Source organism: Vanellus vanellus, assembly GCF_965231255.1.
Source record: "Vanellus vanellus genome assembly, chromosome: 2".
NCBI lineage: Eukaryota > Metazoa > Chordata > Aves > Charadriiformes > Charadriidae > Vanellus > Vanellus vanellus.
The window spans coordinates 127,481,498-127,499,528 of NC_138906.1; the positions used below are offsets into that span (position 1 = coordinate 127,481,498).

General features: G+C 43.1%; 1 protein-coding gene across 1 annotated transcript in view; it reads left to right on the forward strand.

Moving 5' to 3' along the window:
• Nucleotides 1–18,031, forward strand: part of XKR4 (XK related 4) — a gene marked incomplete at both ends in the record, with an annotated part of 242,685 nt that overhangs the window by 132,714 nt on the left and 91,940 nt on the right. The window contains one exon of the mRNA XM_082499625.1: nucleotides 11,784–11,983. Within this exon, the coding sequence (XP_082355751.1) occupies nucleotides 11,784–11,983 (200 nt within the window). The remainder of the gene's footprint in view (nucleotides 1–11,783; nucleotides 11,984–18,031) is intronic.

An 18,031-nucleotide genomic window follows, 5' to 3' on the forward strand; every position in this document is an offset into this window, starting at 1 on the left:
ACAAGGGATAGGACAAGAGGAAATAGCCTCAAGTTAACGCCAGGGGAGGTTTAGATTGGATACTAGTAAAAATTTCTTCACAGAAAGGGTTGTTAAACATTGGAACAGGCTGCCCAGGGAAGTGGTGGGGTCACCATCCCTGCAGGTATTTAAAAGACAGGTAGACGAGGTGCTTAGGGACATGGTTTAGTGGTGGTTTTGGCAGTGTTAGGTTGATGGTTGGACTTGATGACTTTAAAGGTCCCTTCCAACCTGGACAATTCTATGATTCTATGCGTATAAGGCTCTGACACCCGTGACTATTTTGTGCTGCCTCTTTCAATGGCCATTGTGTTCATCTGCCCCTTAGGTTGTCCTCCTCAAAATATAGTATAAAAGAGATTGATGTGGTCAGGGCTCTTTTCTCCTGTTTGTCCAGGGAGTTTCCGCCACGGCAAAAAAATCTTTCTTCATTCTTGTTGCATGCCTGTGTTATCTCTGCCTTTTTTTCTGAATAACTTTACAAACAAAATAGATGTTGAATTCACAGTCAGTCTCATCATTTGTTAGAAATTCATGCCCTTTGATACAAGCTATTCCTTGAAGCATTCATTCTCATAGGCATTTTACTATCCTTCAATGCTTCTTGGGTTTTGAGCTATACTTTAAGACGGAACTAATATTGGAACTGAGAATTCCTGTTAGACTAAAAACTGTAGATCTCTAATGACCACAGTTTGCTTTCAAGCCCTGAAAGTAATTGCTGTCCTGCCAGCTCATGTTATTTTCTCCTTTGGTTTGTGTGTTGCTGCCAGCATGTCACCTCTTATATTCCTTCATCTTTTTCTATAATATATTTGTAAGGGGGCAAACTGGGGGGGTCTGTAAGTTGGCAAAATTCCCACTAGCTTCCTCAGGGTCTTTTTCTCACTGATGCCCTTTGGATTTGGCCTATGGGAGTTGATGAAAGACCGAAATGAAAATGCTGCCATTTGCCTTAGAGCTTTTCCCCTAGGCAAAACCCAAGCCAGGAACTTTATTCCAAAGATTTCTGAATACTACATGTGCAGGGCACGCAGATATACTGCATGGTGCGGTGTTCAGCTTGGTATTCAGGACCATTTCTTTGTGAGATGCTGTTCGGCAGTACTAATACTATTAGCTGGCAAATTTGTTTTTGAATTGAATCTTATATAAAATTCTTCAAGCAGGCAACATTAAAGCGCATTCTCCATTAGTCAGGACCACTTATAAGCACCAACAGGAGGTTAGTCTGAATTCCTGTTAAATAACACTGACAGCCATTTGAATATCACATAAAGATCACACGAGCACTGTCCGTCCATATCTTAATGAGTGACTAATCCCACATTGCTTCCTGAATGCTTATAGATTGCTCCATCCAAACAATGAGCATTCAACTTATTAGGAGTTTTATATCAGAGGATTAGCTAATAGCTTTTCCTGAGTACTTCAAAAGAAAAAGCTGAAGCATAGACTGCTATATAAAGAGGATGAATAAAAAGTTATTTACAGCGTAGATATTTCCAAACAGAATTCTCAGTTGTGTGTTTTCTCTGAGCCAGAAAGAGCAGGCAGGTCCTATAAAAGCTCTTACAAGCAATTCGGAAGGTTTTTTGGAGGAAGGAAAGGGAAAGTTGGAAATAGTTCATTTTTACTGGTTAGTGGAGGCAGCTAGCTCCTGCTGTTTCACAGTGTGAGATTATGTGCTAGGCCCCCAGCGCGACGCAACCCGGATTCATCTTGGCACACACCGGTGGTCATGAAAGAAAGATGTGTATATGGAAGGAAATACATTATATTTTGTCTGTGGGGATAAAATATAGCCTCTACCCTAGCCATTCTGATTCTCTAGCATTTGTACTACTATTGCTTCTCTTGACTTTTGCAAAAGATACTGCACGCTTCTCCTCTGCTTTAAGAATGCAATTTTTTCCGTTCCTGGACTAAGGAATGCACAACTGCCTGCTCTTTTTGTGTGGAAGTTGACACTGGAAAGCTGCTTATTCTGCAGGCAGATTCATCTACTTAATTTATCAGAGACATGAGAGAAAGCAACAAACAACATGGGTTCTTGTGAATAATGGCATGAAGGTGTTCCCTCTTCCAGATGGTGAGTTTGACCATGAGTTTGAGAGCTCACCACTGAAGGGTTCCCTAACAAAGCTAGCCTTGAACTGGTGCAGGAAGGGTGCTCAAGGGTATTTACCCTGCGAGCTGCTCTGGCACTCCACCTCCATGTTGAACCCTCCCTTGTGGACTGTTCAGATCGATAAGTAGCCCATGTCCCTCTGGAAATGGTCTGAGAGATGGATGCTGGGAGAGACTTGGCTCCCCCAGAGGGGCCTGAGCATTTCCCTGCGTGCAGTGTGAATAATAAACACTGATACCCAGGAGAAGAGCCTGTCTCCAGACTGCAAGGTCTCCAGCCATGGGACACTGGTTTTCAGAGCGTGCTGTTGTACACTTTGCTCCTGTGGAAACTAATATGTGGTAAGGTAGGCGAAGGGTTCTTTATGCCTTATCCCGGTCTTATCCTTATGTGGTGATGGGATGCTGCCTGGATGCATCTCTGGAGAGCTGGGAAATACATCTGGTATCCCAAGCTGAGAAGAAGCCAGAGACACTGTCCTCTAGCTGTGCCCACTTCTTAACTCTACAAGTGGTCCTTTCTTCAAGTGCAGTTAAACAGGCGGTCAGGAGACAGGTGCATCTTCCTCACCAGTCTCATGAGGGGGGTCCCGGCACCATTTCCAAGGGCTATCATCATAGTTCTGTCATAGCTGGGAAGCAACAGGGAAACCATTTGCTCCTGCTCCTCCTGCAGCCCCAGGGGCTGGTGAAGTGAGAATGCCTATGATAATGATTATATTCCTGTGACAGCTGCATGGTACAGATCCTTGGCCATGACTAATTGCCTTTCCAGGGAATGCCTGAAGCTCCCTGGGGGATTCTGTGCTTTTCTGCTCCCTGATTCTTCTTGATATCTCCAGACTGAGACGCAGAGGCAAACCAGGATTCAGTTCCCAGCGTGCTTTAGGACGACTAACAGGCAGACAGGCTTAGAAACAAATGAAAATATGACATGGGGAGGACGGGAGGAGAAGAGGAGAAAGAAATTCAGTGTAAACCGCTGTTGGTTGGGGATCTCAACTCTTGTTCATGGGACAGAGACAGCTTTCCACTTGGGCACCACCAAAAGCATGTAAGGCTGCAGGAAGAAAACCAAAAGGAGACAGTCACAGAGCAGACTGTGAATCAGGATTTTAATTTAGCTCTTTGGAGTGCCCTGGCATTTATCAATAAAGCCATGTCTTTCTAACTGTTTCAGTTGCGTGTTGTTGCTTCAGGAAGCCCATATGGACCCTTTCAACACAGCGGGAAAGCCCTCAGCTTCTCAGAGGACGCAGAGCAGGGCAGATCCCTGCTCCCTCGGGAAGCTGCTCGCCCTCAGGGGTCTGGTCTCACACGGGCATCACTTCCAGGGCTGCAGCCTTGACGATACGTAAGAAACTCCAGTGGTTCCCACAGGTGGAAACCAAGGGGCCTCTGAGGCCCAAAGCGATTTCATCAGCTTTTGATGCAGCAGTGGCTGTGGTTAAAGAGCACACAGGTGTGTGCTGCCGAACAGGAAATGACAGTGCAGTAAAACTTTTTAGTTGTGCTGCTGAATGTGTCTAAATGGCCTTGTCCCCTGATTGAAACAGGAAAGGCAGCTGTTATGCAGCACCAGTGGCAATGCCTGGTGAAGAAATGCTGAGATACAAAGCTATAGATGGCTGCAGCACACAATAGGAATACATATTTTTTACATTTCACTTCTTCCTTCTCCTTTTTAATTCTAGCCCATAGTTGATAGTGCAAAAATTGCACTCGTGTTTACTCCTGAGAAGTGTCGGGGGATCTCCTCAAGCATCTTGAGGAGCTGCGGCCAATGGCTGTATGACAAGGTTAAGCCATCCCTGTCGCCGGCGGTGGCACCATCAGCTGCCTGCCCGATGGGTCCGCAGCCACCGAGCTCCGTTCGCCCCTGGGCCCCTGGGCTACTGAGGGGAAAGCTGATGTGAGGACGAGCACCACAGACAGGTCAGGGGCAGCCTGGCAGCACGGGGACTCACATGCCGGTCAGGATGCTGCAGAGCCACCGGGCTGACGGGGAGCCCCGGGAGGCGAGCGCATACTAGGAATACCCTGGTTTTGAAAACAGAAACACAGGAATGATTAAACTAAATGGCAAACTTGCGGGGGTACTGCTGCCTGATGTGGCAGCACGTGGTGGGCATGGTGTGGGGATATCACCTCGCTGTGTGCATAGGCAGGAGGTTTGCTGCCTGTCTCACCCGAATCTGCCGGGTGCAGAGAAAAGTAAAGGATAACAAAAGGCCGTGAAGCCAGAAGGGTGCTAGCACGGGGTAGTCCGCCATCTGTGCCATTCAGTGCAAGCATGTGAGCTGCACCTCTCTTCCAATACAAGGAGATTTTTTTCCTGGAGGGGGCCTTTGCCTCGCGCAGGGTTGAATCCCACTGTAGGCTGAGCAGTGTGGCCGAGCAGCCGTACCCCGCTGGTGAGGGGGGTTAGTAGGGGAGCCGGGGACACCAGGGGTTTCTTTAGACCACCCTGCCTTCTTCTCGTTAAACCTGTACCTGGTCCTACCTGGTCTTACCATCTCCCTACACCAGTGGTTCACATAGTGGAGGTCCGCGGTTTGGCCGTGTCAGGAAAGGAAGGAAGGTGCTGGGGATGACTGGTTACATTTGGAGAATGCAGATAGTAGCTAAATTCAGATGGCCATAAAAATTTAGATGACCATAAAACGCTGCTGCAATATGACTCGTGGTCATTTGGGAAGGATCACCCAGTCATGGAAGAGGCTGGTGAATGCTTTATAGGTCATAATGAAACAGATGTAATCATTTTGTTTATGCTAATAAAGTGCCTCACTTTGTATTAAAGGAAGTAAAGGAGATATTTCTCTGATATCTTAAATACTTCAAGGGAAAACTAAATACAAGAAGTTGGGGTTTGTTTTCTGGTATATTCTGGAAATAAGTCTTTTAGTATCTCTTATGATGAAATATTCCCCAGTGGGATCTGTCCTCACATGGCTCTCATCTCAGTGACACAGATGAGGATGCTGCACTCATAATTTAAAGTAAATTAAGCCCAGATTTTTGACTGCTGGTAAATTGCCAGAACCATGCTTGGTTGGACAGGCTTTGGTCACTGCTGTGCTACAGAATGCATTTCAGTTTCCTTTTGCACATTAAACCTTAATGCTCCCATCAAAAAATAATTTGATTGGAAAATTAGAAGTTGGCTGCTTGTTCCTTCCTAGAAAAAGGAATTAAAACTGACGGGTTTTGTCTGTTTCTTCAGAACAAGAAGAATAAACGTTAGCACATACTGATAAGTAAGTAAGTATTCCTGCTGAAGAAACTTTTTTTTTTAGTCTTCAGGCACACCTAATAAAAAGGCACATAAGAAGCAAAATAGAACAATCTGTTGTTATTTAACACGGCAAATACTGTTGAGATACAAATACAGTTAAGTTTTCTCTGGTAACTAAGCAACAGAATAAAATACCACTTATCTGAATTGCTGTTTATTCTACTGTTTTTTAGCTCTGCAGTAGCGATTTTTATTCTCCACACCTCAAACACAGAAAGAACAACTGTTTATGGTACGGCTAAATTGTTTAATGTACTGTTTGATACAGGGGCAAATTAGGCATCGGAATAAATGTCTAGGACTGCTACAACTAGCCATTAATGACTTTTGATCTTCTCCCAAATGTTTCAGTAGATTATGTAACATAAGCAAAAGTCCTCTACTGACTTAGGCAATTGTAATAAATATGGAGTACATGAGGCATGAAATCAGAACATTTTCATTTTTCCAAAGAGTGCAAATGGTCTCTCATTCATGTGTATCATCCTAAGGACTTTTTAGATTAAGCACATGGTAGCAATGTAGTCTTTGACACTTCTAAACGGAAGGCTTTTTTCTAGAGCTGTGTATATTACCATCAGATGGATGGTTTCATTAAGGTGAAAATCTGTAGCAAGAAGCGCTCAGAGCCATAGTCAGACTGCACTTGCATATGGCTCTGTGCTTGCGTACGCACATACTTGTGCACACTGTCTAAATGAAAAGCAACTGAATGTAACTCTTCGTAATCTCCAAAATCTCAATTTCTAGCTAAAGATTTCCAATAAATTGTGGGGCTGGAAGAAAGGAGGCAAGGGCAAATGGCAAACTTTGGGGTGGTAAGCCCAGAGGAGCTCAGAAGACTGAAAGTCGTTGGCTGAGCCAAACTGCATGCAGCCAGAAGAGTTCAGTCCCACGCACATGGGAACAACACGTCCACCAGCGATCAGGATTTGGTTTCTCTGTTCCACTCATTATAAGCCTCAGCTGTCTGTACTAAAAAGAATAGTGTCTGTGAAGCATAATGGAGCAGCTTCTGAAATCATTTCGTAGAGAGAAGTAATGGGCGTAAATGACATTACTCATGAAGTAAACTGGGTAAAACCCAAGGTCTGTTAAATCACTGCCAAAAGCCTCTTAAGTTTCAGTGATACCAAGATACTCACCGAAGGCCTTTTGTAGAAGAGTAGGTGAACTGTAGTTGGAAACCTTTAGCCCAGATGCCAGTGGCATCTCAACTCTTTTTTCCCAGAATATCCAACTCTGACGAATTGCCTCCCATTTGGAAGTTATTCTGGGGACCTCATTGCCTACCTTGTACTGGAGCAAGGGCTGAGGACAAGGTTTTTTATCCACAAGTTCAGGACAGAATATCACGTTCCTAAGAACGAGGAAGAAAGGAGTGAGATTTTTGTGCGCACAAGAAAAGGGCAACTCATCCCCATCATGGGTTTATGAAATCTCACCTGGATTTGAATCTGCTGAGTAAAAGGTATACCTTGCTCCTGCAGAAAGGTATTAGGTTGGTCAGCTGCCAATTCCTGGGGAATGAACCCTGTGAGATTATTTACATTCATCCCACTTAATCAATTAATGTTTGTAAAGCACTTTAAACTTGAAAAGCACTCCTATAAATATTTGGTATTATCATATAATTACACTACCACATCTCAATTAAAGGCACAATTGGCCATGCTTTAATCATGTAATTGACGTGTCATGAGAAGTATTTCAAATGTAGGTATCTCAGTCTGTGCTGACCATCCCCAAGACTGGTATGTAAACTTGAAACAAATTGAGGACTCTTGATTTCGGAAACAGTGGAGACCCACTGTCTGATCAAAATGAATGTCTCTTTCCCTAGTACAGAAATACATTTTTTCCACAACTATAAGTATAGATAATTCTTTGCTTCTATTTGTCTGGCACCTTCAGCACTTCCTGTGGGCAATGCTTTTCTGTTTGTTTGGTTGGTTGGTTTTCCTTAACTTTATTGCCTTCTCTCATTAATATAATGGAAAAAAGAATGTCACTTGTGATGTTGCCTCAGATTTATATTCTTCAAGGTTATGCTTTATCAATGGTCTCTTCACTGTGCTGTGTGATGTACTGAAATAAATTAAAACAATTAAATGCTGAAGCATCTCCATTTCCTCCAGAGGGTAAAAAAGACATTAAGACTCAAATGATGACATATATGTTGCCATCTGATTATCAGCGATATAGGAAGTATCGCTTCCTACTTCATTGTATTCATTCTGAATAGTAAGCTTGTTTATATCAGTGTTAACAACCCAAGCAGTGGTCTGGCTTAAAAAAAAAAAAAAAAAGAGTAATTTAAAAATAATAATATTTGATACTGCTTTTTCATGGTACATTTTATAGTCTCCTAAATTTAAGAACTTTAGGAAACTCAGTTACCCCTAAGCTTTTCTCCACAAACATGAGAGCTATGAAAGGGGTTTTTTTGGGGTGGAGGTATATTTTTTCTACTTTTCTAATGCAATCAGAAACTTTAATGGGCTGTCTTGATTTATTACATGAAGCAGTTACTTTTCTAGATGGCAGTATTGTTACCGTGCTTCCCATTCATAGAATCATGGAATCATGGAATGGTTTGGGTTGGAAGGGATCATCAAGTTCCAGCCCCCCTGCCATGGGCAGGGACACCTGCCACCAGACCAGTTTGCTCAAAGCCCCATCCAGCCTGGCCTTGAGCACCTCCAGGGATGGGGCATCCACGAGTTCTCTGGGCAACCTGTTCCAGTGTCTCACCACCCTCAGAGTAAAGAATTTCTTCCTAATATTTAATCTAAACCTACCCTCTTTCAGTTTAAAACCCTCCTTTTTTACCTTCTGCCTCCGGTGCTCTAACTGTCACTTCTTCACTACTTGTCAGTTCTTTTCATGTCACCTAAATGGTCTTTGGGGAAATGGATAGGCAGATTTTATATATTTGTACAGCACCTGCACAAGACTGTAGTTGAGGCCTCTAGATGCAATCACAACCAAAATAAAAACATTTACATCTGCTCTTTCATTTTCATTGGCATCAGTTTACCCTACAATGAACCTAAGATGTTTGCCAATGCAGAGCTGTTATTACTTCTTCTTATCTTTCTGGATTAACTGTATATAAGAGCCACAACGTAGGTTCACAGGAATATGCAAGTTTCCAGAAGACCAAAATATAGAAACATTTCAGGACAGGAACTACCTCTGAGTGTGTCTGTATAGCATTTGCTGACAATAGGACTCCAGTGAGGGTGTCTAAGATGCAATTACATAATGCATATATATATATATAAAATGGAATGTATCATTACTGCAGTGTTAAGCTATATTTGGAAACCACAACAAGAAAAGCACTTTCTCCCCCCTCCCCCTTTTTTTTTTTAATTTCACTATGGGGAAAAAATTTTCTTTGATATATGAAGCATTTTAGAAGACTATCTTTTTATTTTAATAACTGCTAATTTGCACACCTAACATCAATTGCTGGTGCAATTAATTGTAGATGCAAATGAGAATATTTAGCTGTCTAATCACCTGATTGTGCCTATAAATCAGTGACAGTAATTATGTGTGTAAATGCTCATTTCAGCCTGCAATTAATTTGGCCAAAATTGATAGGACAGAAAAAATATCACCCTAGGCTGAAATTTGGTCCCCAGTGTGTAAAAAGAGAAAGTACCTTCCTTCTCTGCCTCTTGTGACTAAATTGCAGAGAGCTAAGTAGACAAAGAGCAATGATTCCCCAGTCCCCAATAACTCACTGCCAGCGTTTCACAATAAAGTGCAATGGGAGAGGAAATATTTCCATAAGGGTTCATTAATCACAACATATTTGCCATGCACAACCACTCTGCAGAGCAGGTAAAGAACCCTAGGGGATGTTGCCTGGCACGGCGTGTCATTTTCATAGTAGGAAAAGTATTTTTTCCACAAATGCTGTAGAACTGAAGTTGCAGATGGCTCCATTGGCAGAGCTAGAGCCTCCTGGCACAACCCTCAGCAGCCAAAGCTACTTTATGTATTTATAGCGAGGCTTAGTCATATCTCAAAAGAAGGATGCTGAAGACACTCTCTGCCCACTCTGTGCAGGATTCCCAGGTGTGCCCCTTGGGAGGGCATGTGAGGCAGGCCCCCCCAAAACCAAACTGCAGAAGGAAATCCAAGTCTTACCTGCCCCTGTTGTGCTGCAGGACGCTAATCAGAGGGCTAGGAATAATTAAACTGATTGTGACTGAGAACCTGGGGGACCGACAGACCCCGTTAGCAGAACTACGCAGCAAAAGATGCCTTTCCAGCTCAGTGGCTTCTTTCAGATCTGGGCAGCAGGCCATTTCGCTTTACCTAACCCAGAGGACATCGGAGAGCCCCTGTTATCCCATCATACTCTGACCCATCTAGACCTGCTCAGTGTTCTGCACGAGAGGGAGAGTTGGTGTCTTGTTTACTGTACCTCTGTGGTCTCAGTCTCTGAGCGGTTCATTGCTGCTTCACTCCCACATGGGACTTTGATAAAATTCAAAGCCACCTGGTGTGATTTTAATTTAAATGTGAATTTAATGTGTTTTCCTTTCATATTGCTATGATGTGCACTGTCAAGAGAAATGCTGCGGGCTCAGATCTGACCTCTCAGCTGTTTCTCTGTGCTATTCCCTGGTTCTGTTTGATGCATATTCCTGAGTAAAGCTGTTGCTCGGCAGTGGCGTGTGCATTGGGTACGAGCGTTCGTTACGTACAATTACAGTGGTCATTCTTTGAGGGGGCAACTGAGTCTTGGGCTGTTCTGCCAGCCAGAGGCCAAAAATCTTCTCATCAGCAGAAGATACTGCTGGAGTTACAAGTGAACAGAAGAGGCATGAAGGGTTGCATGCAGTCTATGTATAAAGAAGTTCCATAATTCACCATACTCCACCAGTTTTGAAAGGGTTTTAAGACACGGACTTGTGAAAAGGAGGAGAAATACTGCAATGTTTTATCTTAACCAATTAAAATAATCTTGGAAGTGGTTAAAATTTACTAAAATTTTTCCTCATTAGAAAGTATAACCTCACTGGAAAAAAAAAGTTCTGTGAAAACATATTAAAATGATCATAAGGAAATCCCTTCAGGAGCAGGACATGAAAGCTACATTGGGAAAAAGAGAAACAGAGATCCCCATCAGTTAGTAGCCCAGCAGGGCACTCCAGTAGGATGCAAGACACCCTGATGCAAGACAGTATCTTAATCTTCAGAACTTTTCATTAAGTGAGACTGCTTTTTTCAGCCAGCCTTAATTAGTTTTGAACTAAAATTGTAGGAGCAAGGTGGGAGCCTAGACTTTCTGACACAGAAAAACAGAGAGCAGGTTGGAATAATAGAGCAGATCAAAGGCCACCCAGAGTGGTCGTTGTGTTGTGATTCAGGTGTCTCATGGGACACCACTGCAAGCTTTGCAAGGGTCGCAAAAACCATCACGGCAGCCGGGTGGCTTGGCCACCAGGAGACATCCCTTGCTCTCTAAAACCACCCATTGCTCCTGCACCCGCTGACACCTTTTAATTGGCTGGTTGCCAGATGACTTTCCCCTGCTCACAGAGGCCACCAGAGTTACTTCTCTCGTCTGCTGGTTACTACCTGTTGGGCTCCTGGCTCCTGCTGCTTCTTACTGCTGCTGCTGCACGGGAGCTATCGTACCGAGTCACTTCTAATCACCAAGGGAACTCGCAGCCAGATCTCCACTCCTCCTAAAATAGGAACTCACAGCTAGATCTTCTCTCCTCCTAAAACAATCAAACTATGAGAAAAAGCACTATATATTTGGCAGTATCTGATACATGATATTCAACGCATTAGACGGGTGGAAAAGCAGGACAATGAGCTCAGCCATAACAGACCCCCAGGCTAAGACCATCCCAGGCTTGCAATGTGGGTGGTCTTCCAAGTCCACATAGAGCCACACAGAAAGGAGATCAGTTCTTTGCAGGTTCTGAGTAGAGACCATTGCAGAATCAGCTTTTTTCCCCCCATTATTTTAAAAAACTCTGAGGGAGGCCATATAATCAGCACCCCCCCACCCCCACCCCCCTCCAATATTTCAATTCAGAAAAATGGGTTCTTGAAAGGAATACTGTTTCACAAATAAGACAATGCTAAGCTTTTTAAATGGTTTCATGAAGGCAAGTCTTGTCTTCAGTTTAGTTTACTCATCGCATCAACTACTATAAATAACAATATGATATTCCTTTTAAAAAAATGTTCATTATTTTGAAGTACATCATTGAAAAAACGCTGATTATTTCCAAGCAGAAGTGTTACCTGTAAAATATTGTTCTGCGTTTCTACAAGCTCTCTCTTTTATTTCTAGATATTTCCACACAATATACTTGGGTATCCGGAGTCGACGGAGTGGAGAGAATGACAGATGGCGGTTTTATTGGAAAATGGTGTACGAGTATGCAGATGTGAGTATGCTGCATTTGCTAGCCACGTTTCTGGAAAGTGCACCACAGCTGGTCCTGCAGCTCTGTATTGTTGTACAGACTCGTACACTCCAGGCTCTGCAAGGTAGGGGTCCATTTAATCTATTTGGTTTTTTTATCATTTTAGGAAGATGTAATTTCTATACATATGTATTTATCCTTCTTTCAAACCGCTGTGCGCCTTGCACTCCTGGAATAAGAGCCGTTCTTGCCTGCTAGCTGCTATTAAGCTGTTAACAATGACTCTGTCACGAAAGCCTGTGTTGTTGGAGCTTTTTTAGCCTTTCTTATTGGCCCTGGGTTGTGGGTAGGATTTATAATGTTTTGCTTTCTGCATGTCCTTGTAATAGAAGAGCTCTTCTGATTATCCACTGGGCCAATGTGAAAATTGCATCAATCAAACTATTGCTCTTCTCCCTGTGCTTCTTTCTGTGAGTGTTCAAAATCCTCCAAACGGCAGTAATGAGGTTCATATGGTATTATGCAAAACAGAAAATGGCACAGCAGAAAACAGCTATTCTGTGAAGAAAATGCCAGTGTCTATGGAATACATGTCCATCAGTTCTCAGCCATGTTTCTCTGAAATAATACGAGTCAGCTCCTGAGCTTTACAACAAAACTCATTCCTTCAAGCTCTGGATTTCCTTCTAAGGTTGACGCTTGCAGCGAGCATGATTACTTCTTTAAAATGGTAAATGCATGCATATGTCCTGCCATTGGTTTTTGTCAGTCAGTGGTACAGGTATAAGAATATCTCCTTCTCTACTGCTCTTTTGACACTACTTTTGGCTACCTGACAGCTTTCCTATTGTATTGCACCATTGTTTTGTCTTATGGCTGCACCTGCGCAGAAGTCATTAGCAAGGGAATGAGGTGAATGAGAACTTGGGATCCAGAAGGTGACACAAATGTCATGAGGCAACAAGGAGTGAAGGGGGGAGGGGAGGAGGAGCAGGACAGAGGGAGGAAGGAAATGCAATATTTTTGCCATTTAAGAAGCAACTCATGTGCTTGCCACTGTACAAGATAAAACTGTGACAGCGCAGCACCTTGCTCCAAGAAGCTCTGGGTCTAGTTAGCTTATTATGAGTAACACGCAGAGAGGCTGATCGGGTGAAAAAGGACTGGGAACAAAGTGGGTAACCTTCATCCTGGGCAGTTTCCTGTGGATAAATCAGAGGCTTTTCATTTACCTCCCCTTTGAACTGACGTCTAATAACAGCTGTCCTGTTTCCTGTGGTTTTTTGGCTTTGTTTCTTTAGATCTAAAACTCTGTCACCTTAAGGGGAAAAGAGAGCCAAAGTTTCTATTTTAATTAGTTGGTGCTCTGTACAAGGAAGGTTGCCTAAGCACTTCCTACAGCTATTTCTCAAAATGATGCTGCCCCACACCAACCAGTCCAAACTATTATCATTCAGAAGAAGGCATTATCACTTCAAGAAGCTTTGTCCCCCCAGAAAAAGAGAGTCCGGAGAGAGACTTAGGAGAAGAACATAGCCAGAATACTGTATGGTCAGCTGTAATTTAGCTATCTTCATAAACTATTAATACAGAAGGCCTCTTGCCCTCATTTTAGCACAACAGATCTGTCTATGAGAAATGTGGCTGGTGAGTAGGCACTAAGCCTGTGATGTACTCTGCGAGTGGTTGTTAATTAGAGAAAACCTGAAATGCTTCAATTTAAAAGGCAAAAAATGGTTCCTGAAGCCTGCAATCAGCTCTGTGAAATCTATGTATCAGAAACCAGAAAGGAATAAAACTATAATTATGGATTTCAGCTGAGAAGGCTGAAAATATTTACGGATCCTCTCTTCCCCCATTTTCTTCCGTATTCCAAAGAGAAAAGGCTCCATTTAAAAAAAAGCTAAGAAAATTAAACAAGGTTGTAGCATTTTCTTAAGCAGTAGTACCATTATAGTCTCCTGATGAAAGCTAATATGTTTTAGTACATTGCCAGCTGCGAAAATCCTTTTTCTATTCTCTCTCCTTTTTAAAAGAAATGTTAAGGGTAATGCATTGCGCTATAGGACGGTAGATTTGCTGCGAGGCTGCATAAGGAGAGCATAATTTCTCTCAGTGGTATCAGGCTACAACTGGGTGTTGTAAAAGGCCTAGCCATAAAGTATATGCTTCAGCAAGCTGTCCACTCACTGCGCCTGTTATAGAGATTTCTCACATGGATCAATAAACAGAGTGTTTGATTGATTTTCTTTGTTTAGAGAAGGCTACTTGGTTTTTATTATTGTTCTTTTAGTTCTCTGTCCTGCTGGAGAAAGTTATCATGACAATTGATAAGTGCCGTAGCGGGTCCACGTTCTTAAAAGTATACTTCCATCACAAACCACAAATTTGGCATGGGAAATGAATGATACTGGAAATGTCTTGGTCTATAGGCAGGTTATTTCTAATATCAAGCCATTAACAGCCTCAAGAAAAACTGTTAAGTATTTTATTTAGGCAATTGTATGTTTTCCATTCCAAATGGACCAAAATAGCATCATTCCCAACAGGAGAATGCTGTCAGTGTGACTGAAGATTCCCCGTTTTTTAATGGTTGTTGGCTAAATGTATCACAGAATTGTCAGGGTTGGAAGGGACCTCTGGAGATCATCTAGTCCAACCACCCCACCAGAGCAGGGTCACCTATCGCAGGTTGCACAGGACGGCATCCAGGCGGGTTTTGAATGTCTCCAGAGTGTAGATGTAGATTATTTCTTATTTCCATCCTCAAGCCCTGCTAATCAAGGTAAGAAATACATACAGGCAGGCACATACGTCCTTATGAAGATCAAGAAAAACATTGCGCAATGTGTGCAAAACCTTCCCTCTCAGTCTTCTGTACATTGCAGAGAGGACCACTCCAAAACCCCAGTGGATGCACCACAAGGATCCTTTAGCACTTGCCTGAGGTCCCCAAGCACAAATTAAAAAACTGCAATGTAAACTTCTAGCAAGGATTGCATACCACTGCTGCAGGAGAACATTGCTTATGGGGGAGGCCACAGACAGTCGTAACAGAATGGCATCTCTCTTCTGTGTCGACACCCAGAGAAAGGCAGCCAGGACAGCCAGGTCCCTCCCAGAGTGGAAGGAATGAAATAGCTTATGGGGGAAGCTGATGATTTCTCAGGGCTAATTCCTCAAGAAGACAAACAACTTCAGTATGATGCTGGACTAAGCTGGAGCTGTGCTAACCCTGCTATTACCTGTGCCTTTTCCACCCTGGTGGTTCCTTTGAGTTTGAAGAAATATCTACTCTCTAGAAGACAGATGTGCCTTGAAAATAAATAATTCTTCGGTCTTTTCCTCATGGGAGTCTGTTTCCCTTCCTTTCTCTTCATGTGCTCTGAGTGCAGCACTTCTGCAGCAACTTCTCTGCTGAGCTAGCAGCACCTCCAAACTCCATTGCTTTTTTCTTTTTTTTTGCCTTTTTTTTGATTTCTCCTCTCCCTTAGTTACTCTGTAGGAGAGTCATCTTCTAAGCAGCTTCATGGTGGGAGTCAGTAGCTTCACCAGTCCTATCCTAGGTGGGAACTGTCTGAGGAATGGGGCGGCCCTGCATGTGGGGGAGCAATGGCAGAAAGTCCACTGAAACAACTGATGTTCATCCTGCATCCATCTGTTTGCATAAAGGCATATATGTGGACAGAAGTGTCCGAACCATCTACAGGTGAGCTAATTCAGCTACCAGAAAGCATCTAACAGCGATACCCTGGAGGCCAGGGTGGGCTAACTGGTCTCAGTGCCAGCCTACACGCACCAACCGCCTGAAACTCCTTGTGGACCTGGTGCCTTGCCCCTTGTTTTCAGTTCTGCTCCCAGGGCCGTGGCACCAGGTCCTGCACTGGATCTACCTCCGAGTCACAGGGAACCAAAACACCAGAGTTGAAAGTGTTTGGATTATTGGATTACCCCAATAAATTCAGAAGGTCTTAGGACTGACAAAGTGATAGACAGACCTGCACTGGAAAGTTGGCTCAGCGGGGTTATTCTGCAGTCATTTGAAGCCAACTTACCTGCAGGATCCCCCCGAAAATCTTTGATTTAATCATGGAAATTCCTGCTGGAAGCCTCACCCAAGCTGCATGCTCCCATCACATCACTGGCATTCCTGTGGCTGCACACTGGGTCCCTCGGACACTTGTTTTCCCCATTGCTCACTTGGTCGAGGCTCAGCGGGATCCAGCTGTACTCCCCGGGGCATGGGGCTGTCCCACGACTGGTGGTGCCAGCCCTGGGGAGGCTGGGGGAACACGGCATCAGGGTGGGTAAGGAAGGTCGGGGCTGTCCCTTTCTGTGGCACCTCATTTTTGGAATCACACCCGCAGACTGTCAGTCATGCCTTGGCACTCTCCTTCTACTTCCCTCGATTTTCCCACTATGCCATTTGATTTTAGAAAGACTTCCCATCTTAAAATTAGTAAAAACCAGGAAGCAAAAAATCCTGCTGATCATCCGATTGGAAAGATGCGTCTATCTGTTAGCATACGGTTACTGTTGTCTTACTCAAGGGCATGGTGTTCTGGCTGCTCCTAGATGAGCAGATAGGCAAGATTACTCCTTGGATTTACCACAAATTTCATTATTTATGCTGTATTAATTAACACGTTGTTTAAATTATAGATTAGCTTCTCGTTCCTGTTTACTGCATATTATGCTGGCTAGTCAGCACTTGACATTTTTTTCTTCATCAGCCCCTGGGGGGTTTGTTCTGGCTTCTCCATACAGTACTATTAATCAAAGTCTCTATCAAAGTTTAATCAAAGTCTAATCAAAGTTTATATCATATTAAGCTGCAGTTCTTAATATAGACTGACAGTAGTGTGGAAGCAAAATGAGAAGTTCGGAACAATTTATAAATTCATCAAGTTTCATTGAAGTCACCACACTCCCATAGAGCTGCTGAATTCTGCTGAAACTGCATTTCCATGAAATCTCCCTGCCCGACCGTTTTCCCATTTTCTACCAGCTCTGCTGGAAACTCTTACACTGTTCATATGCTGACACCGCAGCCAGCGTACAAAAGTTCGTAATGCCACCAAGCATCGCTCTCCAGTCCTTCTACTCCAAAAAAATTGCTGTTCCTGCCTGAGCTGAACAAGAAGTTCAGAGACTTGCTAGCAGTTTATGACATGGCTGATAGGTCCTAACTTTATCTGGCAGACGAAAATTATGTATTAGCTAGTTCATTAAAAAATCCTCTGGCAAAGCTCATCCTTGTGCATCAGGAATTCAAACTCTTTTCATATCAGCGTAATAAACTGAAATTCATTTAAGTCTTTACAATTTTTTTGGTGATGACAATGCTATGCTTTTACATGGCTTTTCTTTTTTTTTGTGACCTTCACAGCAATTTTGGATTGCTCTGTGAAGGGCTGCCTACATTTGCGGTGCTCTTTAAATAAATAAAAAAAAATAATAAAATAATTCTGATGTAAAATCTTATACAATTCAATGTATATTTGTATGGAAATAAGGTGCAGCACTTGAGTTCTGGGCAAGCTGCCACTGCTTTTCTCTGTGCTGTCAAGGTTCTGCACCACTGCGGTCCAGCACCCAGGCTTTCCGGAGAGAAGGAAAAGCAGAGCAAGCAGTAGGCACAGATTCTGCCTGCAACTAGGCGAAAAAGATTTTCAGTGACAAGGACGAACAAATATGATATACTGTGAAGTAAACGTGTCTTCTGCAAATGCCTTTTAAGCTGATCTGTAGGCCCCTTTGCAAATCTTAAAATGTTATCTTGCACTCATTAGGACAGAGCCATCACATTAGCGCACTCTTGCTTCTAATAGGACAGGAGAGGACTTCCTGAAGGCGATCATGTCGTATAATCCATCCCATAACCTGATTACAATCTTAAAACTAGTTATACCCTTTGTATCTAATATGCCAGTTGGAAGTTTAATTCTCTGATTGATAGAGACCTGCTGCTGCTGTCCTGCCTTTTTAATTTCATCAGCAGTCTGTCCCTATTTATTCTTATGCCATCCCTGTTTTTACACTTGTTCCCTAAGGAAACGAGGTCCGTGTGGTAATGTAGTCCATTTCTGTCCTTCAGTCCTGACTTTTAAGAACTTCTGATCCATTGCACTATTTCAATCAAATATAAAAGAAAAGCCATCATCTCAAAGAT